Source organism: Halichoeres trimaculatus, unplaced genomic scaffold (genome assembly GCF_033239565.1).
Source record: "Halichoeres trimaculatus isolate MK-OKI-2021-1 unplaced genomic scaffold, fHalTri1.1 fHalTri1_scaffold_2, whole genome shotgun sequence".
In the NCBI taxonomy this organism is placed as follows: domain Eukaryota; kingdom Metazoa; phylum Chordata; class Actinopteri; order Labriformes; family Labridae; genus Halichoeres; species Halichoeres trimaculatus.
This window is the reverse complement of record NW_027437180.1, coordinates 7,970,984-7,997,880: the sequence shown is the minus strand read 5'-3', so window position 1 is coordinate 7,997,880 and position 26,897 is coordinate 7,970,984. Positions and strand designations below refer to the sequence as shown.

General features: G+C 40.3%; 1 protein-coding gene across 6 annotated transcripts in view; it reads right to left on the bottom strand.

Moving 5' to 3' along the window:
• The window catches only part of LOC141801114 (potassium voltage-gated channel subfamily KQT member 5-like), a 244,727-nt gene that overhangs the window by 49,904 nt on the left and 167,926 nt on the right, over positions 1–26,897 (bottom strand). For all 6 annotated transcript variants that reach the window (XM_074684025.1, XM_074684036.1, XM_074684062.1 and 3 more), the window contains 4 exons: positions 18,401–18,491; positions 13,697–13,823; positions 1,613–1,788; positions 817–942 (listed from right to left, as the gene is read on the bottom strand). In XM_074684025.1, coding sequence (XP_074540126.1) covers positions 817–942; positions 1,613–1,788; positions 13,697–13,823; positions 18,401–18,491 — 520 coding nt within the window. The remainder of the gene's footprint in view (positions 1–816; positions 943–1,612; positions 1,789–13,696; positions 13,824–18,400; positions 18,492–26,897) is intronic.

Sequence of the window (26,897 nt, the reverse complement as noted above, 5' to 3'; positions counted from 1 at the left end):
TAAATTATTTGGACTGCTAGATATTTAAGGAGCAATAAATCAAAAATTATTCTTTTTGTTCATTTGAAATAAAGGGGCTGTTTGTCTCACCTGCCACAAACTGTGTCTGTGTTCAAAGAATAGGCCTACAATACGCAGGTGTAATATGAATCTCATCATAAAGACAAGTTTGAAGACTTGCAAGGCCAAACGCAAGCGGGAAAAATTGTCAAATTTATTCCAACTTACCCCATACACTCACACTTACATATGTTTAAAGATAGAATAATATAATATAATATAAAATAATATAATATAATATAATACAATATAATTATAAAATATAATAATAAATAATTTTGGGCTGATAAAAGCTGTTTTATGTATCTATTCTTACAGACAGAAAGACTTTTATTTTCTAAAGCATAAACACTGCAGTTTCTGTTCTTCTTGTTGATTATCCCTCTCTTCTCTCATTTTAATTTCCATATTAAAGCCTTCTTTTACCCTGCTAGGTTTGCTGGGATACTTGTGTTTCATATCACATTGCTGTGAACTCTGGGTAATTCCTTCATGTTAGGTCTTCAAATATTCTCGCCTATGAAAAAGGTGAATGCAGGATCAAAAAATTCAGTGCAAGAGAAATCTGGCCCATTTAATTAATTCTCATCCAATGTAAAGTAATCTCCGATAATTGATAAGAAATAATTTATTTGTGAGACATTTTAATTTTGACTTTTCTAATGAGCTACAAATAGCTACAAATAGTTTCTGTCTTTATTCAAAATTGGTCCAAATGTTAGAGGCCCCAAAGGGCACACATTTCTTCAGACTCACCGTGCCCCACCACAAGGCGTCAGCGTAGGTTGCAAACTCCTTATTGGACTTGGTCTCCACAAGGTAGACGAGGAATGAAGAGAAGATGAGCACCAAGAAGCCAATGTACCAAGCAGTCACCAGCTCCTGCAGGCAGAGGTCAGAAGTGACAGTCAGAGAGTAATCATGGAGAGAAATGCACTTTAACATATGAATATTCAGCGTCCATCAACCTTAATCTGCTTATACAGATTACACAGACTGAAGCCCAGACCAAACAAACAGAGCAGGTGATTTAAAGTTATTATCCTTGGGTTTGTGTTCAATGTTCACAGTGGAAAAGCACACACAGGGAGGTATGTGTGAAGGTGAACTCATCTGAATAAACAGCCGCCTCTGCTGCATAAATTGGTGCACATCTTTATGATGACGCAGGGGTCTACGAAATAGGTAGAATCCAACTACAGGGGTCAAAGGTCAAACACTCTCTGCTGTGTAACTGAGGAACAGAGACTCATGTTTTCATCTCTGCGATTAGTCATCCCTTCAGTGACGAGATATTCAGCTTTCCCATGAGGCACCATCACATCCCCAGGTCATTGGTGATTTGATTGTTCTGTATCAGAGTAAAATGTGAACACAGCAGCTAGGTTGTCTAGAGTTTAGGACATTACACTAGTGGCTGTCATAAAGTCAAGACGCCACCAGGGAACACAAATCAAGACCCCATGCTGGCAGTTATCATCAGGAACTGTGTGCGCTAACAAAGACTCTCTGTGTGTGTATGTGTGTGAGTTATTGATCTGCGTGATCTCACCTTGCTGTGAGCATAGACCACAGAGCCCAGCAGCTTCCAGGTCCCTCCTCTCCGGTCCATCCGCACCATACGGAGGATCTGCAGGAAACGAAGGCTCCGCAGGACGGAGGTGGCGAAGATGTTGCCCTGGCTACCAGCCGACACCACCGCTACTGACGCTATCAGGACGATAATGTCTGGAGACAGAGACACAGGGGGCCAGCATCAGAAATCTACTTCAAGTACTCTCAGAATCCAGCCACCTGTCTGCTCCCTCACACCCCTGTCCTCAAAAACCTTTCACTGGCTTCCTGTTCCAAAACACATTTTGAAGTCCATCTTCAAAATGCTAAGTCCTGAATTACCTGGCCCCTTCTGTCTCACGGACCTGCTTCATTCCCCATAACCTTCCCACAGTCTTAGCTCCTACGATGCAAACCTTGTCCCCCCTCCGCATTGGATAAATGCACAGAGCTTCCTACTTATGAATCCCAGGTCAAAGACATCTTTTAGAGCCACTGATGTTGTTCTAATCATTGTTTTCTTGAGTTCAATCTTTGATGTATCCTCAAATGTGCTACATGAATAAAATAAATGTATTATTAGCATTACCTCATTATTAGATCTTGAAATAATGAAAGAAATGAAAACATTTCGATAGTATCTACAGCTTTTATTCTTTAAAAACATCACAACAGTTGTGACTGACTGTAAATGATAATACAGAGTGAGGCCTCCTTAGCGTATTTTTTTTTTTCAATAAAGCAGTAAGACCTGGAGCTGTACAGGTGGTGTCCCACCACAGGAACTCTACATCAGTGTTTTTATTAGTGTTTTAGGGACAAACAGCACCCAGCCCACGCTCTGTTCAGGTGAAAGAAGTCAGGTTATTAACTTTGACACCAGAGGTCAGAGAGCATCTCCACCAACAAGGCCTGCAACCACAGCAGCCTTTTCCCTGCTGCTGTAAGATGTAACCAAGCGGCAACCTCCAGTCTAAGAATATGAGACAATGCGGGAGTGCTAAAATCTGCTGTTTCTGGAGTGTTCGCTTGAGGCTGGCTCTAGAAGTACAGGAAGTCACACACACACACCAAGCCAAAAAAAAACATTTTCAAAGCAAAAATTGGAGTATTTACAGCCTTGTTCAAAAAACGTCTCCTGTCTGAGTCGCTAATTTTACAACCTGCACCCGCTGTACGGGGGGTGAATTTTTTTTCTAACTCAGCCGTTCAGAGGATATTAAGATCACGAGCCCCCCCCCCAATAAGAGGCACAGCTGAGGGTCACGTGACCGGCAGGCACCCTATGGCTGTAGGCGAAGCCCTTGCCACTACCAATATGGCCTCTATAGCCGATGTGCTTCATTTTCCGTTTCAGAAACAGACGGGTGACGTCGGGGAGACTACGTCCATGTTTTATACAGTCCATGGACATAACACAGGGCCTTACAGCAGGAAAGAAAAATTTTTGAAATTTTTATATAAATCCCTCTTTTTTGCAATTTTAGAAAGTTTTTACAGTTTTTGGAAATAAAGCAAAATTTTGAAATCGCATTATTCAGGGCTTTTTTTCTTTTGCAAATTTATGACATTTCATCATTTTTTTTGAAATTTTGCACATTTAATTTTTTTTTTTGGCAATTTTTTTTAATTTCCAAATTTTGCCAAATTTATAAAATCTATGACACTACAAATTTCTTTTTTTGTCTTAAATTTGCAAATTTATTGAAAAATAAATTAAAGAAATTAATTAATTAAAATAAAAAACTAAAAAATCACATGTACAAATTTATAAGCACAAAAGCTTCTTATTTAGATAATTATTCACCTGATTGTACACTTTTTTCTGTCTTAATGTGAAGATAAAGTAAATTTTGCGGCTCCTGACTGACTTTCATCCAGGTGAGCTGAGGCAAAACGGCTCTTTTGAGTAAAGTAAAGGTTGCAGACCCATGGTTTAAACACATTTCATATCATGAATTGCCTTTATTGTTTGTCTTTTTCTTGATTCCAAACTCAAAAAAGTTGTTTTGCTCCACATATCACAGATTTTTTGTACCAAGTCCCTGTCAGACTCTTCCAGTGCTTCTCTTTAAGGAAGCAGAGCTGTGGAGCTCATCGTCTCCTGACACCAGAGATTCTGGCTCTTTGGGAATTTTTCATAAGGAAACTTAAGACCGCTCTTTATTTGGATGCAGCTTTTGATTTGAAGTACCTCCATGTTTTTGTTATTCCTCTTAGGGGACACGAGGGAGAAAAACTTCAAGGTGTCTCCTCCCAAACGGCTTCATAGTTTTTTGTAAGTATTATATGTCCTCAGTCTCTGATCATTATCATTATCAGTGAAACATTAAAGAGCCTCACGATCAGTGAAACAAGTCACAGCAGTGTTTGATAATTTTCTGTCAACCACTCAATGAATCATGTGTTTTCTTTAATCCAGGCTAAAACCTCTGAATACCTGATTTGATGTTTTGACATTTATGAATATTTAAACATCCCTGGTATTTTTGAATAAGTTCAAACATAAATTATAAACCCCAACAATATGATTAATGGATGAAAGTAAACCTTACGCATTAACTTATGAAACAGTCGACCATACTAGCTGTAAGAGGGTGTGGCCTCACTGCGGTCACACCTGAATGATGTGGAACAACGTGATTGGCAAATATGTTGGTGTTGTTTACTCAGCAAAAACTCAAATATCTAGAAGTCTGAGAAGAAGTCAAAAGTTTTACAACACTCAAGTTTTCTTCAAAGAGGGCCCTCCATGTTTTCAAGCTGACTGTCTTCTTCTCTGGTCTTAAAATGGTTCTGGCAGAGTTTAGACAGATGTTTTGTCTCGTTATCTTGCTGTAGGTTGAACTCCTGACCAACAAGACTCATTCCACCTATTTAATGTAAATCGTACAAAAACCAATGTGAGGAAGCAAAGATTTCAAACTTTATCCACAAGTCCATAGCTCCATCTTCCTGTCTTCAGCGGTCCATTGGTTGTGGTGTTTGATGGTACAGCACAGTCTCTTTTTCTTCTTCTAACACTGTCTTAAGGCTGGTACACATTACAGGATTCTCCAAACCTTCACACATTTAGAGAGCACACACTTGATGATAATAAAAGACAGATCTCACAAGATTTTTCTCCCCTGATCTTACAGTGAGTGGTCGGCACTCTGAGGACACCACACGCTAACAGATTCTTCAGCAGAGCTTCAGCTTCGTCACGCTCAAACATGACGGACATATGGGAAAAAGCAAAGATGTTTTGTTTTCGGACTCTAGAGTTTGGAAAAAAACACACAAAAGAAAAGAATTACGGAAAAAGCCGTCGAGATGGCGGGATATGGGCTGTATTCACAATGCAAGTAGAAGGAGTAAAGTTGTTTTAAGTATTATAGATAAATTTCTTACTTCCTCTTCGGTCAGTTAGCTGAGTCAGCTCTGGTATTGGCTTTGCTCTGGTACACGTGACATTACACGCTGCACCTGCTCTGCTCCTCTCAGAGCGCCCCAAACACGACAGGATTTTTAGTCTCAAATATTAAACATGTTCATTATGTATGATCTCTGAATCTGAGGCTTTCCGAGTGGCTCCAAACAGAAGAAATTACTCTTAACACACCCAACACCACATGAAAATCACACACGATGTCATCAGACAATCAGGCCTTTGCTGGCTTTGATCGTAAGGGCGAGACCAGGACAAAAATCAGCCTGATTATCCTGTAGTGTACCTGCCTTTAGTGATGGATGTCTTTCTTTCTGCAGTCTGACCTGTCAAACCTGCATCTCAAAGTCCTCTCTTCACAGTAACTGAAACAGAGACACTACCACCTCTATCAAGCTGTGAAGCTTGAAGCTGTTGACTCTCAGAAACTGGCTTTTGCTCTGCCAGACCTCTTTCTGTCAGTTTCCAGTTTCTGAAGGAAACTCTCCTCACTGAGCTCACCCTGACTTTATTTCTCTATAGTTAAGACTTGTTTCTGTAAATGCTCTGATGTTCTGTCTCTCTTTAATCATGAACTTCATTTTTCTGCTCATTTTTAGAGGGTTACAGACTTTCTGCTGGAGAAAACTGTTGTATGTTACTTAGTTCAGTAACACTCACCATGAGGGTCTGGTACCACATTGTGTTCAGCTCTATTGTTAGACACACAGTGATGGTTGGAAGAAATAAAAAAAAACTTGAGACACTTGTAGGGATTGGTGGCACCAACTTTTCAAGGCTTGAGCAGCTTCAGTTGTTTAAGGGACTTTCTGTATTATTATGAAATGTTGAACTGTTCAATATTTTCAGTTTTGGGTAACCTTACCTATTATTTTGACCTCTAGGAGTTAACTTTTAAACTTTTGACTTGTAGTGTATCTGTGCATTTTCTCCTTAAACGCCTGATCAAATAAATGCTAATTTACACATTTCCCCAAAAATTGAAAAAATAAATAAATAAATAAATAAAAAATAGCTTTGAAAAAATAAAATTAAAAGGCAGCTTTTGTATATCTTAACATTTCCTAATGTCTCAGCATTGGGACACTTCAAACCTATTGTTTTACAGGATTACACATGCATGTTATACACCAGTTTTAGAAAATATGATACCTGACAAAAATCTGTAATAACAAGCTCTACAGTGTGTTTAATTCTTAGTAGCATCGGTAAACAGTAATAAAGTCATTCGGATGAAGCATGTAAAATAATTAAAACTTTGGAACAATGATGTGTGTCATGAATCTTGCAGCAGAGACAGATTTCTCGATGAAACCTGGTTCAAACATTGGTGTATGATTAGATTCTTCAAACAAATGATTTCAACATCCTCCACCTGTGGACACCTTTCAAACGATTTAATCAAGAGAAGAATCTTCCCTGGGATATAAAATTAGATATTTTGACCACACTTAAAATATGAGATTTTGCAGCTTTCCAAACTAACAGCAGGTGTAGGTGAGGCCTGGCAGAGACGAGCATAAAGGCAGCAGCAGAAACAGAACTGGGCTGAAGTAGGAGCATCCACAGGAGAAACATCGATCCACCCTCAGAGCTGAAAATCACAGCCTGGAGGTACATACATCTCACTGACACTGATTTCATCTGCTCTCAAACAAACATACTTCACGTCTCGTTAAAAGTTCACAGTATCTCAGGATGCCTTCATACTGTACGCTACTGTTCTGGTAGCTTACAATCATCACCTGACTCAGACTGTAGCTGACGTGATCTGCCACAAGCACCAACAGTAAAGCTGTGTAATATTCATTCCTCCTATATTTTCAGTAAGTTGGCGTAAGTCTCTGGGCTCGATCGATAAATCTGCAGCAGACAAAAACAGAACAGAGCGAAGAAGTAATTGGCTGAGCACTGCAGCATGAAGAATATTTATTTCCAGACGTATCTGGACTTTATGTCTCTGAGATTCAAAGCCTCTGTGGGTTTCGCTTTGTTTCTCTTTTATTTTTCCATTGAGCACATGTAGGTGCAGGCCAACTTTATTACAGTGGATGCTGCAAATAATGACGGGCAGATACACAAATATCAACAAAGAAAGGCAAAGGAAAAGCCAGACGCACACACACATACAGATCTGATTGTGTTTAGAGGGAGTTCACACAGAAACCACACTGAACAAATGAATAACATCAAACCCACAAAGTAACGAGCTCCTTTGATACAGAAATAACAAACTTTCTCCTTTTTCCCTCCTCTGTCCGCGCTCAAACAGATCTTCCACCTCAGTGACGCACCACGTGAAACTCTAGCCTTATTTAGTTCACTCAGTGCAGGAGGTTTTCCCTCATAATTAACCACCAACTTCCACTCCTGTCCTTCTGCCGAACCCACTTCTTTATGGAGAACATGCTGACCAAGATGTGGCTAATGGCTCCAGCTCTGAGCCGTGGACCAGTTGAACCATACTGGGGAGGGAGCGATGGGGAAAAGTCAGCAGCAGCATAAAAAATACATTAATGACACCCAGGAGAGGAGAGTCACAGGGGAGGGAGGGGGACCTGCAGAGCTGCTGCTTCCTGTGAAGGTGTAGACTGTAGAGAGAAGATGGTCTGACGAAGGTGAAGGTGTCTTCACCTTACGTTTAAATGAACGGAGTACAGGAAAACAAATCAAATATCACTTAGAAGAATATGACGAACAGGGTTCAGCCCTCTGTCTTCTGTCTGTTTCACAGAAAACTTTGCAACAACATCAACAAAGAGACTGAAAATGTATTGAACCAACTCTCATTCAGAAGCTTCCCTCCTGTTTTATGCTGAAGTGTCTTATGGCAAGACAATGACAAATTGTCGCCACTGTTTCTCAGCAGTGTGTTAACATGTAAGATCAGCTGATAAACTGTTAATGTGGGGACATCACTGTGTGAATGTGGTGTTAATGGGTGAACGAGTCTAGCAGTTTGAATCGCTTTAAGTGGTCAGAAAGACCAGAAAAGTGCTAAATACAGACCTGATTAAAATCTTAAGACCAGTTGAAAAATTGTTAGAATTTACCTTTTGCGCATTTGGATATTAATGAGGTTTTAAGTAGAGCTACACTACGCAAAAGCAAGAAGAGGGAGTGTGACAAAAAGCACTTTCAAAAAGTAATTTATTGAAAACAAAAAGTAAACTGAAATAGGCTTTTTGTCAGCTGATCAAACGTTTAAGACCATCACTCAAAAAGTTACCAAAAACTCCCCAAACCAGAACAAAAGTTTTCCTCAGTAGGACTCAGTAATGAGTAGCTCCACTGTTCTTATTAATCACTTCAAATACTGGTTTGTGCATGCTTGATGTGAGTGTTTTCAGAAAGCTTTTGGGAACATTGCCCCAAGTGGTGAAGATGGCTTCATGAAGGGCATCAACTGTCTGGAACTGATGGTCATTTTTATAAACTTCCCTCGCCATCCATCTCCAAATGTTCTCTGTTGGATTTAAATCAGGGGAACATGCGGGATGGTCCAAAGAATGATGTCAGATGTCCTTCATCAAGCCAGCATTGTGACCTGCAGCGTTGTCCTGTTGAAAAACCAGCTGTTACCACACAGACCAGGGCCCTCAGTCATGAAGGATGGCCGCTGCAACATCTGCACGTAACCAGCCGCCATTTGGCCACCCTGCACCACCTGAAGCTCCAGTATTCACTGAATGAAAAAGCCCCAGATCACGATGGACCCCCCTCCACTGTGCCGGGGAGAAAACATCTCAGGTGGGATCTCCTCACCACGCCAGTAATGTTGAAGCCATCTGGACCGTCAAGGTTCAGTTTTTTCTCCTCAGAGAATAAAACTTTTTTCCACCTTTCAATGTCCCATGTTTGATGCTCCCTGGCCAAGTCTATACGGGCAGTTTTGTGGTGTTGAAGGATCTTTCAAAAAATTGAGAATGACTGTCTCACTGCGTCCAACCTCAGCAGCAATGGCAGGCTGCGAGAGGCCTTGCTTATGCAGCTCGACGATCCGACTAGTTCAAGAAGAGACAGCTTCTTAGCTTTAGCCATCAGGAGGACATGACTGTGTGAATGCCTGACAGAAAAGCAGATATTGGCTTTACTGGCCTGTGGTCTCAAACTTTTGATCAGGTGATAAACAACCTATTTCAGGTTTTTTATTTTTATTTTTTTAATTACAAGTTCCAAATGTTTTTTTGACACACTCCCCCTTCTTGCTTTTGCATACTGTCGCTTTACTTAAAACCTCATTAAGGTCCAAATGTGGAAAGGTAAATTCTAGCACTTTTTCAATTGGTCTTAAGATTTTGAACATGACTGTACATACACGGAAGTTCATTTACTGTTTGAAGGTGTGTTTTGTGTCTTGTTTTGTTTTTGTTTTTTTCCAGACACTACTACTACTACTCCTACTACTCCTACTACTAACAACAACAACAACAACAACAACAACAACAACAACAACAACAACAACAACAACAATAATAATAATAATAACAATAATAATAATAATAAAATTATTCTTATTATTATTATTATTATTATTGTTATTATTATTATTATTATTATTATTATTATTATTATTATTATTATTATTATCATTATTATTATTAAAGTTAAAGGCTTGAAGTGGTTGGAAGGACTATTACAGTAAGTTTAGGTCACAGCTATTTTAAATACCTCATTACTTTTACTTACATCTGATTTCCTTTAGATGAGTGAACACTTTTCACACATGGTATAAATCAAAAACAAAAGAATAAAATCTTTCAGTGTCTGCCTCTAGTCTTTAACTAAGTTTTCAGTGTTTTGTTTTAAATATTTATTTAGGTATATTTTTACTTTGGTTTCACAATTAGCAAAAAGTAGGTGGTGGGCAAACTACTAAAAAAGTAATTAGTTGTAGTTACTCATTCCTTTCTTACTAGTAATGGAAATGCTCCTTCATAAATACAATAAGTTACCAGAGAAAGTAATTACTTCTGCATCTACTAACTACTCTTTTCAAAAATCTTAAAATATGTAATACTTAATTCTGGCTCTGATTGTGTAACCATGAAACTGTACTGTACCTTTAGCCTATCATCGTTTCTTATTTACGGCAGAATCATCATGACAGAGAGGTGTTTGTGAAACGTCTCAGAGCCAAACTCCAACTCCAACTCCAACTCCAACTCCAACTCAGAGTATTTTGTCAGTATGGCGAGTGTCATCTTTAGGCCTTTTCAGATACCAACCGATGATGTCAGTGAGACCACGTCTGAGTTTTCTGCAGTCTTTGGTCTCAGCTGACTCATAGTGAGTTCTGCAGCAAATCAGGAAATGTTTTAACCCCTTAAATTATTTTTAAATTATTAATTCCTTCCCAAAGTTATTTACTGGAGTAACTAAAAAAAAACAACACATTTTTGCTTGCAGGTACAGGAAGGAAAACCAACAAACAGAAAATAACCTCTCTGACCACAGTTACTGCCCTGCTGGGATCAACAAACTCAGGACTATGGTTGAATTCGTTTTTTTTAATGGGAACGATCCAACAGTAGGTTCTATCCCAGCAGGCTGTAATAACTTTAGACATGTTTACTTCTTTGCCAAAGCCCTCTTCTGTTGCTGATATTTTTCTGCTGGCCTCGACTTTTTTCATCATCCTGTTCTCGTCCACCAAAATGATATCTGGTTTGCCCTCTGCCCTCAGCCGGAGCCCATGTGAGAAAAATCTGAAATTCTTTTGGCAAATCGCCTTACACTGGCACACCATTACGGGACTTTTACTCACACTTTTACTGACTAAAAGCCCAGTGCATGATGGGAACTGCACAGTACAAGTCTTTCAATCAGGCTGTAACTTCTTGGCAGGCATCCTGCTGGTGGGACTTAGTTTGAGTTTAATCTTCCGGACAAACCAAGTCTTTACTCTACTTCCTATCAAAAATCTTTGTCACTTTGAAAACTTTTAAGGTGTTGACTTTGAAAGCCCAGATTTAGAGCCACACACAGCTCCAGTTTACCTTCCACATCAATTTTTTTTTTACACCTGTCATGTTCGAAAAATGTTTAGACCATCAAATCAAAATTAGGGCGCCAGGGGCCAGTATCTAAAAACAACACAAGTTTTTAAGACCTTTTATCATGTACATCTTTTTTTATTCTTTCCTTATCCTTTTTAAACTACAATACAAGCTTCAGAGCAATGATGAGAGGAGCTTCAGTGTAACCTTGAACCCCCCCCACCCCGTCTCCCTCATATGTCCTGTGTTTTATTCCAGGAGGAGCGGAGAGATCCATGTCTAAACAGTGGAAAGAATAAAAGCACTTAGCGTAGCCTCATTACGTAAATGCTCTCTGCTCTTATGAGCTCTGACCACAGCTGAAAATAACACTGGCTCTCTCCGGTCAGTAGTGTGCCGTGGGACTGTGCTCCCATCTGATATCAAACTGTGTTAACAAAGAGGACGACTGAGAGCCTGACGAGGAGAAAGATGAAACAATGGAGCAGAGGGCTGATCTCTCAGACACTTGCTGGTGGTTCTGAGGAAATTTCACGACCTAAAAACAGCATTTTTTAAAATCTTTTTTAAAACATAAAATGTGTGAGCTTCAAAATCTGGTTGTTTTGCATAACTGCTGAAACAAAAAAACGTACATCAAACGTATTTCTTGTGCAGTGAAATGAGCATAAGAGCTCTCCACACATCCTAATCTGTTCAAGGGCTGTGCACCTTTAAAGGTATAAACTGCTAAAATACACCAGATGCCACTCTGGTCTGATCCCCTCTGTCACAGCACACAATCAGATCAGTTTCTATTCAAGTCAATAGCCCCGTTTACATGGGTAGTTTTCCTCAATCTGACTAAAATCAATCAGATTTAGTGAATCTGATTTGTGTAAGAGAAGAAGAGGTGCACTTCCTGCTTCCTGTTTACCTCTAGAAAGATGGATCCACACAGTGTTTTGTCAGGGACGCTTATTGTCTCCAGTTTTTCTGTTTGTTCGCCATGTTTGTTTTCATTTGGCCGCATGTTGCTCTGCGTACGTCACTTATGGGCCTCTTACTTACTAGGAAGCATAAGCACAGACTGAAAAATCCTCTCTAACAACCCAAACAGCTCCACTCAGCCGTTTACATGGAGCATGGAGCAGATTATCAATCGGCATAGACTACCTTTTACAATCAGACCAGAAATACAGTCAGATCCAGGTGAATCAGATTGGCTAAGGTGTTTACATGAGAGATTTTAAGTCCGACTGACCTTTCAATCTGATTGCAAATAGGATTTTTGGACCCATGTAAATGGGGCTACTGTGTCCACTCACACTGGATTCACTCTGTTATGCTCTGGCTGCCTCCCTGCTCCAGCAGGTCCCAGCAGATAAGCAACAGCCCTATTTTTGTCAGATACTGAAGCTATGTCGTATCACTCAAACAAAAAGCAGATCATGGAGAACATTAAGTTTTGCAAGGAAACTACTCAAAATCAGCCAGTGACCTACAAAACAAACACAAAAAACAACAAAACCAGGTCTTATTTACCCAGATTACAACTAAAAAAAACATAATACGTGGAGCCAGGCCAGCAATCAACAGGTTGGATGTTCAGAGCCCAACATAAATGAGGAGAGGCTCACTAATGGATTAGGAAGTATGGAAACTCCTGGTTGTGTAAGGTGCGGGGCTGAACAGCCCGGGTGAGTTAATGTACACAGTAAACATGCAGTGGAGTGGAGCTGGGCTGGATATGTGTCTGGTATATTCCCCACATGATCCAAACATTTCTCCTGGAGGAGAGGAAACCAGAAACTTAGGGTTTTCTGCTGGCCAGAAATTCACTTTGAGAGCAGCAAAACAAAGTATACATAAAAATCTTCTTCATCCTGAAGGAAAAAATATCACGATGACTGTTTCTGCCTTTAAACCTTAGTTAGGGTCAGTGACAGATTCAGCATTTAACAACACACTAGTGATTAACTACAAGTGTCAGAAGACAGCAAATGAGAGCATCGGTGAAGAAAAAAAACACTATTAACCCTCGGACAAGATTTAAAAAGATATAGGCATCGACTTGTCTGCACCCATGACCAAAATTTCCTTTCCTTTTTTAAGGTTTTATGAGCAGGTTTTGTCTTTTTGGCTGTTATCATCAGTGAAAGTTTTGTATTCTCATTTTATCTTTGAACAGGATACAAAAATTACTCTCTAATTACCCAAAAATGACTGAAAAGGGGTGTTTTTTTTATTTTTTAGCATTGTTGTTGTAGTACTCCTTTTGGCCACAAGGGGCTGAGTATGTCAAAACAAGTACATTTAATGTCGAGGCTGTCTGAGCAGTGTGTATGAGGGCATCCAAGATAATATCAATGTTGTTGAATTACTATTGACTAAAATTTTGAGAATACTCAAATATGTAAATAAATGGATAGATAGATAGATAAATAAATTTAAATAAATAAATAAATAAATAAATAAATAAATAAATAAATAAATAAATTCAATATCCACCCTGAAAGTTTTCTGTTTAAATGGAAAAAAAATTCAAAGAACTTAAAAAAAAATGTTAAAATTCATAATTCTAAGTCCTAAAATCTGTTGACTAGATCAGAATTATCCATCGTCAGACCCTTCGGAGCTTCTGTAGTTTAAACTAACTGTAGTGTAAACTCACCTATGACGCAGAAAGGCTTGCGGGCGAAGCGGAGGCGTCCCTGCCATCCTCTGTACCGACAGCAGCATCCCGCGGACCAGATCCGGATGATGTACTCCAACCCGAACACCACAATCATCACGAACTCCTGTCCAAACACAGAGAGCCAGGAAGAGTTTAGTCATCCTGACCGTGTCCTCAGAGCGATTTTGTTTTTTTCTGATGATGATTGTCACAGATAATCTGTTCATGTGAAGTCACTTTAACAGCCTCCACTGGTTCAGGTAAGCAGCTCTGATCACTGCACGTCATCCAGAGAGGCTGGGGGAGGGCACACAGAAGTTAGAGGAGTCTTCTATAGTGTTTATAATTTGTGTTGCTTCCGGAGAAAGCAAAATATCACCTAACCAACTGAGGCGAGCAGTAAGGAGAAAAAAAATACTCAAACAGACGCATCGATCTGTGAACCAAGTGATTCTTCTGTGGTCAGTGGTTTGAGTCATCTGCAGTGAGTAAGGTTGTGAAAAACTTCATCACTGTGGATGGCTTCAACAATGAGTTTTGAATGTGACAGAACATTCTCAGTAGTTCATCAGCAATAATCCCATTCCCAACAAAGGACATGAAATTGAATTGTTTTTTCAAACACACTTTAAACCCAAATTGAAGAGGGGTTATTATATTTTTCCATATCTTAAACATGGACATAGAGTAAGAATGCTGGATGTTCAGACTAAACCTGTGCCGATTTTCAAACTACTACATTTCCATATAATGTTGAAGGGGATTTACACTGTTACACATGAAGAGGGCGCACTTTTTAAATTACTCACCAACATCAAGTGAGCCCCTGTTCCACATATTATAAAGAGCATAACACTGTGCCAATCTGAGGATATCTAACGAGGACATCCCTCAGAGCAGGGGTCTGGAACTCAAATGGCCTGCGGGCTGCTGAACATCCAATAATGTCACAAAAAACATTGTACTGTTGAACTGCTGAACTCTCAGTATGGTTGAAGATGGACATCAAGAAGTCTAGACCTGTTCTTTAGTTTTCCTCCTGTCTTGCTCTCTGTAATACACTTTGCTGCACTGACAACTCTTTCTTTACCTGTGCAGCTGTGCACTTAACTCACTGGCACTTGGCACCAGGAGAAGCAGTATGGGTGAGGGCATTTTTTTTCAGTTAAATTCAGTTAAAGAGGGACATCGAGGAACTTTGTCACTTCAAGCTAGTTTTGTAAATGTAATGCCCTGTTTCCACCAAGCAGTCGGGTTAGGTTCAGTACGGTTTGGGATGGTTTGGTACAGCTAAGCCTGATCCGGTTTGCATTTTCCACAGCAAACTGTGCTCTCTTGTGGAAGGCGGTGTGTAAGCTTGATGCCGCAAGCCCCAGCTGTTAAATAATAGCGTGACGCCGTAGCAGCGCAACACAGTTTACCCCGCTAATAAATCCAACAAAGACGAAAATCGTGTCACAGTAAACAAAGAGCATAGATTGAAGACATGCGGCATTTCATCCTCTCTGTGATTGGCATGTAGCTCTTTGATACAAATTGTAATCAAGCTTCGTTTCAGAGAAGTCTGTGTGCCGCCAGGAGAAATGCAGCCGCTGTCGGGGTAAGTCACGATTCTTTTGACCAATCAATGGTCTGCAGTGCTGTAGCTCCCCCTTTCAGTTCAGTCTGGCACCCACACAGAAGGGTCCCAAAAAAGTAGGCCGGCTCGCCCCGGTTTTTGGGGATCTGTCCCTGGATAAGTCAGTGGAAACGCCACAAAATGTGCACCATACTGAGACGAACCGAACCAGTCTGCTTGGTGGAAACGCGGCTTTAGATGCCCTGCCTTTATAAGATCAGCCGAGTGTGGCAATGTTTTTAGCCTGTTAAAAAAAAAAAAAATAAAAAAAAAATCAAGGAACATCCAGCCTTGCATTATATAGAAATAATTTGGGGAAGACTGCAGATTTATTGTTTATATTTAGTCAGAACTAATGCGGACAGTCTGATACCTCAAATACATCAGATATGTCTGCAGTCCAACTCTGTTCCATTGCGTCTTGTTCATCAACTCAAACCGGCAGCGTATTCAGTCTAACAAGCTAGATGACTTACAGACCACTGGGGTCACAGACCAAGGAGTTCCTGCTCTTCCTACTCCATTGATAAGTCTCACTTCATTCATCTTTGGCTGTAAAACCTCAAACCTGTTGACACCTGGTCTGGCTCCACTCATTGGCCCTCATTTAACAATCTTGAACGAGAATTGGTGCAGATCTGGGTGTAAAAATGATCCTTCGGCAACTTTCATGTGTGATTTATGAAACATGCATACCAGGGCCAATCACGGCGTACGCCTGCTCAGCTGTTGATAAATGTGGCGGCTGAAAACAACCGTAATTTACATAACACTGCCCTAAATATTCAAGATTCAGCTGGACGGACCCACGGAATTGCTGAAGTCTGAATTTATTTTTGTCTTGGTGTCATATCTAATTCAAGGAAATATTAATCCAAGAACTCCAGTGTTTCTGTTTTGTGCTCATATGATCTAATAATTCTCTTCCACGGATGGATTTCCCTCGATGCAACGTGCTCTCCACTGACACGAAACTTGCTTACACAAACTCAGACCTGGTGTGGAATTTGAGCGTACCCGATGCCTACATTCAGATTGATTAATGCCGATCTGTGCGTGGAAAGGAGCGTAGAACCATTTTTCAGTCGTACACACGTTTGATAAATGAGGGCCAAGATGTCCATTTATCCTTTTAGTCAAAGTGAATTTTACACGGTTTGTTTTATTTTGAAAGTCACTGGGTGTTTTTAGGTAGTTTCTGGTCACAACTTCCTGTTCCACTTGATCTTCCCTATGCTGAAATTATGCATCACAGCTCCACGTCCATCAGAAATAGGACAGCTGCATACTACCTGCAACACGACAAACCAGCAATGCAGACAACTGCAACAGAACAGATCCAGTGTAAGTTGACAGATTGACTTGAATGGAAACCTATCTGTTATACACCATCCATCTCTACCCGATCTACAGACGCATTTAGTGTATTTCAGCTGTTACAGCACATAATAAATGGAAAGCTGTGGAGCTGCAGCCTGCTGGTGCGTTTGAGCGCGCCTCTATGTCAGTACAATGAAGAGCGATGGTAGGTAGATCTGTTTGATGCAGGGCTGGGTATGAAACTCACAATGTGATTCAATTTACATTGTTGAGGTTGTGATCGATTTGATATTGATGACTTGATATTGATTTAACCGCTTCAGTTTTGATTTTCATGCCCATGTGAACACATGTGGTATGTCTCTGCATGTTTTGGAGCAATGAAACAACCCAAACATCAGACTCAAAAGCTGAAGCATGTGGCTGCTGCTGCTGCTTTGGCTGACAGGATTTGCTGAATCAATTTTTGATTGGTCGAGGAAATATGTGATGCATCGATTCATTAATGCTCTTACCCACCCCTGGTCTGATGTACAAGAATGTCATAAAAATACAAAAAAGGAGCAAAAACTAACCAAATCCAGTTTCAAGTTTTATCAATTTAGGAATTTTGACCATTGGGACCATAGGCAAGTGTTAATATTCCCAGAATGCATTGTTTATAACATTACAACACTGTTATTTCAACATACAGTACATTACTGTTGGGTCTTGCTATAAATTTACATCAAAGTCTTACAGTGCAGCTGCTCAGACTGCTTTAGCTAAGCCACATAACCTCCTAATGCTCAGGTCAGACTTTGTGGTATAAGTAACATCATAGCCTGAACCAGCAAACGTGAGGCTTTGGGACCTGCCAGCTGAGAGAGTTGATCATGTTGTCCCATGCAGTGTCATAATAGATGACAAATAAGGCCAGAGCTGACACGTCCCATGACCTCTTGTTGGAAAATTTGGATTTTCTCTCAGCCTTGTGATATACCTCATATCTCTTTATCTCTCTTTCAGCTCCTCCGTGTCGGCCTTAGTAGGCTGATAATGCTCTACTCTCCTGGATGGTATGCAGACAGATACTCTACCACCCCATCCCCCACTTTTCGCCTGTGAACTTGTCTTTGGATCAGAACTCTTTGAGGTCGTTTCCTTGTCACCATCAGACGGCAGAGACATTGTTAGGGATGAAGTCCATGGGCTTACACATACACATACATGAAGTCACATGGCTCTCACACAACCTTGGACTCAACGCCCTCTTTGGCTCCATTACAGTTCAACTGCAGAGGGTTGATGCGCACATACTTGAGTAAGGCTGCGTGGGCGCCCCCTGGTGGCTGAACAGTGACATTTGTGCAAGACTTCGAGTTTTTATTTGTTGTTATCATGTGCTAATACGCTGAGGTGTTTTTTCTTGATCTCAAACTACGCCCCCTGCTGGGGAATAGTCTGGAATTTACATTTTTTCCCTCTCTTCTTCCAATGTTGTTTCATACCTATTACAAAGGGGCGCTGGGTAGCTGGCCAGCTCCTAGGTTGACCCCAAATCATGTCTGTTTTCCCATGTCTGAGTTTGTTTTCTTATGTGTCTTGAAAGGGATGTAACTGAAATAAAAAATGTCCCTTCGGGGATCAACAAAGTATTCTGATTCTGATATGAGTGTGTCTTATGACTTTATCCTGGAATGAAATAAAAAATGTAGCAGGATGAATGCACTCTTTATTCACAGATGCTTTCATTTGTCAGACGGTTGTCAGTGGTTTCTTACCAGGATGAGGAGACAGTAGGAGGAGAAGTCTTGATGAGCCGGGATGGTCGAGAACACAGAGAGGACCAGGCAGCTGAAGACCAGGATGAACCTACACGGAAACAACAGAAAAACAAAGAAAAGTCATAAATACAACAAACTGGATGACATCAATGGTGGTAACAACTAAAACCACCACACTGACCAGCAGATCGAATCTTTATTTCCACTGGTCACAAATATGCTCTGCATCAGAGCTGTCCGTGGCTTTTTCCTCTGTGACAAACTCTTGAACTCACTCTGGCACCGCTGCAGCACCACACAAACGACCTGGCAGCACAATCACAGACTTTATTTCCTCAGCAGTGAACCATGAGCCCGACTATTATTCAATTTCCTCAGATATCGAGTTAATCATGCTTGTTTGTGTAACATGATTTGCAAGAAACAAGCAGAGAAACGCAGCTATTGGAAAACAAGCAACATCCGACCATTTCCACACTCTGACTGTCGCTGCCTCGCCAGGAAACTATATCTTCATAACCATAACATGTTTTTTCCATCACGTAAAGATATCAAGCTCCTGATGCTGAGCACTGAGAGCACATCTGTGTTTTATCATCTCACATCTCATCTGGAGCCGGCTCTGTGCACTGTCTCTTTAATGCCGTCCAATGAGAGGCTTAAATACAGCAGACAGCTTTTTTCAGTGGTGTCCTGCTTCATGTCTGCACAGGTACACATTCATAATTCAAACAGGAGACCTTTAGCAGAGCTCTGACCTTTAGGCCTCCAAATTTGTGATCCACTTTTACTTCAAAGGGGGCACACTTCAGACTCTCGTTTCTGGTTTTCCAGCGGGGAGAAGTGAGCGCTGACTCGAACAAAGAGCCTGTCACTAAAAAACAGACGTCCTTGTGCGTTTAAAAAGAATATTACAAAAGAGCTGAAAGAGAATGAGCATGAAGTGTTGATGAAAAGAGGCTGAGTTTATGTAATTGTGCTCTGCATTGCTGCTCTGTTGTTTTAAATATTGTCATAAAAGATTGATAAGAGCAGCTACATGTGTCAGCTGCACCCAAGACCTTCAGACTGAGTCTCACCAGTGTCTACAGAAGTTTTACCTCAGTAGTGACTCGACAATTCTCTCTTTGCTTCACATTTATTTTCAGATCCTGTTATTTACCCACAAAGAGCTCAATGTGTCAGTATTTTCCTGACCAGCTCACAAACCCCTAAGCCAGGCCTGTTCTTAACCCTAACACAGAGTCAGGTCAAAGTCTGCTGAGGGGGTCTTTGGTTACTGCTGGCTCATCTTAGGTCCATCATGAGTGTGTCTTCTTTAAAACCTTTACTCAAACCCAATTCTTTCCTACTAGGGTTGGGAACCTTTCACACATAAAAGAATACAGTACCAATGCCCGGTACCTGACAATCCGTATCGGTACTCAATGGTACCAAGGCCACGTTTACACGACATTTCATCTGAAAATGCTAAAACGCAGTCGAAAAGGAGTAAAATATATCTGCGTTTACACGGAAACGCTGAGGGACTGAAATCGCTGTAATAAGCATGCCAGACCTATAGTTGGCGATATAACTGTGTCGTCCAGAAGCCGCTTTTGGGAGATCTCCACCAAAGTAGAGTTGAGCTGATCATTTGGGCTGTTTCCCAAAGCCCAGGTACCTTGCCTTGCCTTGCCTTTGAAGGCAGTGCCTCCGAAGCCACTTCCTTCCAATCCAAGGCAAGTGTCCTGCCTCTGCTCAAAAGGAGATGCTAATGGAACAGCCTACAAAGGCATATCTTTTACCATCAGATTCCTGTCACAAATATATATGTAATTGGAGTTACATTGTCTCACATAACATGTGTTGCACTGTGGTCAGTGCTTGGAAAGTTAAATACAAACGTGGGAGTAGACCGTATGCCCAAGCGGCTACAAATACTGTCATGGCTTGCCACTTTTGTACGCTTTTTGCTTTTTTATTGTCGCATCATTGACACTCTGAAGGTGCAGCTTCTCATTAATTATAGTTACATGAGTGACACACAAAAGAGTTAAGTGGTGGACATGGTATAAGTTGTTATTTTTAGAGGTGTTTTTTGTTACCTATATTTGAATTAGAATTTACTGTGCTCCTCCGCTGGAGCGTCTCTCTGGTGTGTTTTTTCCTTCCATTTTTTCCTTTTTCGTAGATTCACACATTGCATGTTGGGTATTTATAGCCATGGCAAGGCAGCGAAAGATACACCTGTGTATCCTTGGTCAATTAGCCACATGCTAACCAAACGGAGGACATGTGCCTCCGGAGGACATGAACATTGGAACAGCACTTGGGCAGCGACTGATGATGTGGATGCCTGCCCACGCCCACATCAGACCAAGGCATGGCAAGGTACCTGGGCTTTGGGAAACAGCCCTGGTGTAATGGGGAATACTAAGTGCAGAAGTGGAGTAACAGCTGCTCATTTTCTTAAAGACAATCAGCAGATTTAGCACAACACGGTAGTTCCCGACAATTGTATGAACGGTACTGTTGTTCTGTTGTATGCGCTCGTGCGGAGTGTGACGTCAGCATTTCCACTGAAAATGCTGGCTAACTGTTGAGATGGCAGCAATGTCGTCAGTGTTTTAGAAAAGTCCCACTCTGGAGCCTGTTTTCAAAAGTTTGCTTTTCAGATCGGCTGAAACGCTGTTTCCGAGTAAACGCAAGGCTGAAACACAACAAAACTTTTGCATTTTACCCTCAAACTGTTGTCATGTAAACTGCCCCCAATTTTTAAGTACTTTTTGTGTATATTTATGTTGTACTTTTTATAAATTTGATTGGTGGTAAAATTTTTCAATTTAACATATCATCACTTCTGCTTTTATCACTTCCAGACTCCCTTCGATACAACTCAATAAACTGCAATACAAACTCTTCTGCCCACCTGCTCAGCCCCCCCGTAACCTCAGATCTGTGGAAGCCCATCTCCTCTCCCTACCACCTGACCCCCACCAAGCACTGAACCTGGGGGGACAGGACTTTTTTAATTGTAAAGAGACTTTACGGACAACCTGTATAGTTCATTTCAATGTTTTTTTGATAATAGCAAGTACTAGGAGCCAGAACTAGGATGTATAACCATGAGCTCAGTACTTTTGGAGAAAAATTTTAAGAAAGAAAAATGTTCGTCCACAAAAAAAAAAAAAAAAAAAAAGGGTTACAACCAAAACAGGGCAAAGGACTTCACTTCACTGCACCAACATATCAATAAAAAAATCAAATGTACAGTTTCAAAGTTAGGCCTCGTTATTTTTATAGAGACTTTCAAAATTTTAAGTTGTCTTCTAACTTTAATCTTTGTACAGCACTGATCTGATATAATCCACCTCCATTTGTATAAATGTCATCACTGCCAGACTGACATCTAATGTATTAAAGTGGAGATGGGGGACTCCTTACCGTCAGCTCCACAGTGTCAGAACGACCTCAGAGTATAACAGAGCTGACAGGAAGTCTTTCAAGTCAGACCCTGGAGCTCTATCAGGATCTCACTCAGTGTTACAGCGTCTGTGAGAGAGTGGTGGGCACGCAGGGTCCCATCGTCTCCCGTGCTCCTATCTACCCTGTGAGCCCACTCTGACATCAGGGGTCAAAATTTTCCACGATTATGTCGTTAATTCTCTGCTCACGCTCTCCTCCCACTCTGTCACATGATTCAGTGAACTCTGCAGGCTCAGAGAACAGGAAAACACAAAGTATGAGAGGTTTGAGGTTGGCTCTGTTAACAGTTCTGAAAATCTGAATAAGGGAATACTGAATGGAGGGAAACTCGGAGTGACGAGCATTGTGGCGCTGTCAGCCAGAAAGCAAGCTCCTTGTTACGGGGACACCTACGCCTCTCACACTCACCAGAGAAATTACAGAGTGACAATCAAAACCCTAAACCCCAAACCCAAACCGTTTCCATTTCAGATGTGTTTTCTTAGAGCACGCTGACAGAAGCATTCAGCTCTCAGAGGAGTTCACCACTTAATCACAGCGCTGAGTGCTCAGCCAGCCTCTGACCCCGGGTGTCACGATGCCTCCTTCTCATGTGGCATTAATCTGTAGGGTCTCAGAGATCGCTTTTAACCTCCCTCAGAGCTGCAGCTACAAAAACTTAAGCCGGCTTATGCACTCATACACACACTCGCAGAAACACATTTACAGAAATGCACACATGCACCATCTAAATGAAGCTGCCTGTTCTTCTGCTTTCACTCATTCACCTGCACCCTCCCACACCCACACCTCACACACAAACAGGACGAGACTGCTCCTCATCAGTGGGAGGTGTTGAGCGACACTTTCCATCGTGTGTCACTGATGTGTCAGAAAATTAAGAAGAAACACTTGAAGGATAAAATGTTTAAAGATTAACGGCATAATAATAGAACAACTGTGCAAAACATGAGTAACTTCCTGAACAGCCAATGTTTCTGTTTACAGGGGTTTAATAGAAAACAAAACATGAGACACAGAACCACTGCACTGCTGGAAAGTGACTTTTAGAAAGATGGAAACCAACCATTAGCAGTAAAAGGAGACAAAAAGAGAGCACAAAAAGACAAAAACCAACTGATTCAGGCTAAAACTCAACAAATAGATAAAAATTGTTACAAAACAATAGGGATGGGTACCTCTTAATATTTGAAACGATACGGTACCAATGCCCTGTACTTTTTTGTGCTAATATGGTAAAAAATTTCAATTTGTTTAATCATTTAGTATAAAATATTTTCAATTTAACAAATTTATTCTTCAATATTTAACCTTGCAATGCTGTGTTTATGTACAGTGCGGAAAATCCCCTACTCTCCCACTCCCTCACAGTAACAAGGATGTGTTTAGGTACCTAAACATGGTACCTTTAAATTTTACATGAATTGGTACCCGGTACTTTTGACAGATTTCAGTCAGTACCTATCAAAGTACCTAATTTAGTACCCAACCCTACAAAACAACACCTTAATTACCCCCTAAGGTCAAGGCAAAGAACAACAGAATTTAAAAAAAAAAAGGAAAAAACATGAAACAACTAAAAAGAGACTGAAAGCACCAACAACAACTTCATAAAGCACTGAATTAAACTTTAAATGAGGGCAAAAAATGATATTTTGAGATCTATTGCTATCGCACAGATGAACAACAAAAAGAAATACAAAGAAAATATGGAGGGAAAATGACCATAACAGATTCATAATCTTGGACAAACTTCCATCTAAAGGGGGACGCAACAAAGGAATGCAGCATTTTTACAATGATGCACAAAGCTACCACAGAGACCCACAAAATCTAACTAAAGAGATAAATAAATCTAAAAAAAAGGTAGCCAAAAAAAGGGTTAAAAACCGCAAACAACATAAAAAAAAAAAAAAGTTAAATAGGGCACAGGTGGTCTTATTGTTACAGTCGGGTCTCATGAGGTAGCAGGTAGCCCAGGTTCAAATCGAGCCTGTGGTTTCTCCCTAGCATGCCACTCCACACTCTGGCCCTGTTTCCACCTCCTCTCCTCTGAATAAAGACATGAAAAAACTCAAAATAACAAAAACAAATGAAACTAGAGAAGTTCCATCTATGAATGCTGAAATGTTGCTGAAGCCAAAGGTGAAAAATTAGAGTAATCTGAGGCAGATAAATCCACGTGTCTTAGTTTGCAAACGTTTTTTTTTACTTTGTATGAACAGCTGTGTGGTTCCCATGTTGATGGAACATCTCCATTCATTTCAATGGGTAAAAAAAATGTTTAAAGTATTGTAAATTTTTTGAAGTATAAGGGTTAGAAATGTGAAAAGTACAAGAGCACTTCTCCTGAACAAACAGAATTGTTTAAAATCAAATAGATTAAATTTGAAAGCTGTGAAGAGTGCCAAAAACGTACAGAAGAATAAGCGCAAAAATAATAAAGTAGAAGACTGATATGTTGAAGTGGTGACTCAGCATTTCAGCATAACAAAATACAAAATAAATAAGGATTCCAAAACAACTACAACAAGCGCAAAAAAAACTACCGCAGAGCAATGTGAAACAGAGATACAGAGCACACAGAATCACTGCAATGACGCCAAACACCAATTAAGAGATACATGCTGAACACAGAGTGACCACAAAACAACCTGAAAGAAACTGACCACATCTACACATATAAGTTTCAAAAAGTGACCGCAATAAAAATGAAATGGTCCAAAACAACTTCAGTGGTTAAAAAAACAAATTATGAAACAGTCCTGAAAGCAGACATAGAGAAAACAGTCACTGGAGATACACGCTGATTTGTCAGGCTATGTATCATCAGCTCACTGATAAATCACTGACAGTGTAACCATGGTGAACTGGTCGAGTTTTTACTGACAGAAGAAGCTCTCAGCTCTCAGCTGTCGTGTCCTGTGATGCTGTCCATGGTCCTGAACCTGATCCCTCTCCTGCCTTTTAATTGTTGATATATCTTTCATCCTCTCCTCAGAGTAAACCAACACAGTCTTTAGTCTCGGTTGATAGAACAGTGGACATGTTGTTGTTGGAGTTTTTACAGTTAACCATCTTTTCCTTGTTCTCTGCCACAGAAACTGAGCGGCCCCTCCGCTCCAAACCACATGAATCCGTCTTTGCCAGTTAGTATAGCAGAAACAAACGCACTTTGCCATGCTGTACAAACTGAAGAGCACAAACAGATGGTAATCAGACTTCAAATTACAAGAAAGACAGCCAATTAAGACGAGGCACAATGTTTTTTTCCAGAGATTTTGCTTTTTTGTTATTGGAGACGTTCCTGGAGCTGTTTCAGCTATGACGAGACTTGACATCACTTTTCAAGCTGTTTACATCTCCTGTTCTTGTGCAACATTTTTGTTTGTTGAAAACTCTTACACAACCAAGTAAGACTGAAGTATGCATGATCCCTTTTTGTATATAAACTTACACACAGATTGTTCTTGAAATCACTTTGATCAATCTGTTTGTTGTTCTGGGAAGTCAAATAAAAAAATGACACAAAGGGACAAAGTGAACAGGTCAGCCAATCCTTAACCTTTAAAGACCTCAAACCTGATAAATTAATGTAGTTTTAAGTGCTCAGACCAGACTGATGGAGCAGAAGCCCTTATTTTTTTTTTCCAGAACGACAAACAGAACTTTTCCATGAGGCAGGCAGTACCAGTCACTGACAGTTTCAGGAGACAGTAAAGAGCATAAATAAGAAGATAATTCATGTACCGCTGCTTCACAGAGAAAGATATAAAACAGAACTGGATCCTTCTGTTATGCAAAAAAGACAGGCCTACTTTCTCAGACGAGACAGAGGGATGTGTGCAAAAACCAGACACAAATCACAGCGCAGCATGGTACACCGAGCCCAACAACACGGGAGAGGGTGAGGTAACATGCATACAAAGAACATTACCACACTCCATTAAGGCTTAAAGGTCACTGGGAAGAGTTTTTTATCCTTGAAATGAAAAATTACAGAAGGGCACAAAATAACGGTTAAGATAGATAAAAAAAAACTATTTTACCTTCAGGTATATTTCATAAGACTCTCATTATGATGGACAATTTTTCATCCAGGAAAAGTTCACATACTTGTACCTCTTTATGAACCCTGTTACCCTTGTTTGGATTGTTGTCACTGATTATCATGTAACTGTGTAAAAAGAATGAGTTCTTTCTTATTTCCGTCTAATTTGACCCAAAGTACGGTTACATTCTGTGCCGTAAAACTAAATATGACCAAAATAAGTGTTGTTATGAGCACTGTAAGGACTTTAATTTGAGTGATTTTTATGTTTTACAGTTTTGGGTTTCATGTCTGACGCCTTTGGATTGTTAAATGTCTTTTATGGGCCTATAGATTAAAGTGGGGATACAGCGAACAAGCTCAGGCTGTCAGAAGTTGTGCCTGGACTGGAGGACAAAACATTATTTATAAAACTTCATCCAATGTAAATGACTTGATTTATTGTTATTTTGCTCACATTTTACAAAAACAGAGATTTTTCTCCAAGCACACAGCAGTCAGGCAAGATCAGATGAGTATTACTGCACTTTCTTTACAAACAAAGGCGCTAAAAAGCAGATTTAACAAATTCATAAAAACCAGCAGTTACCAGTTGTTACATGTACTATTTTTCCTTTCTATTCACTCCAGACTAAACTCTTCAAAGTTTGGAGAGGGTGTCAGTATAACCTAGTGGTTTAGGTTTTGCACCCCATGAGGTAAGCCCTTACTGGCAGCCTGGGCAGAGTCCTGCCTGTGGCTCCTTTCCTACACGTCACTTCTTACTCTCACCCTGTTTCCTGCTCCATCCAATGTCACATCCTCTCTGATTAAAGATGTAAAAAAGTTTTTTTTTTTTTTTTTTAAGAATAATGATAATAAACAGTAATGCATCGCAATGCTAGTTCCTACCTGCCCTAAAACCAGAATAGAAGAAGTCTTCTGTTGTACAGTGTAGTAATGGGGCTCCATGCAACCCCATCATCCTCAGGTTAG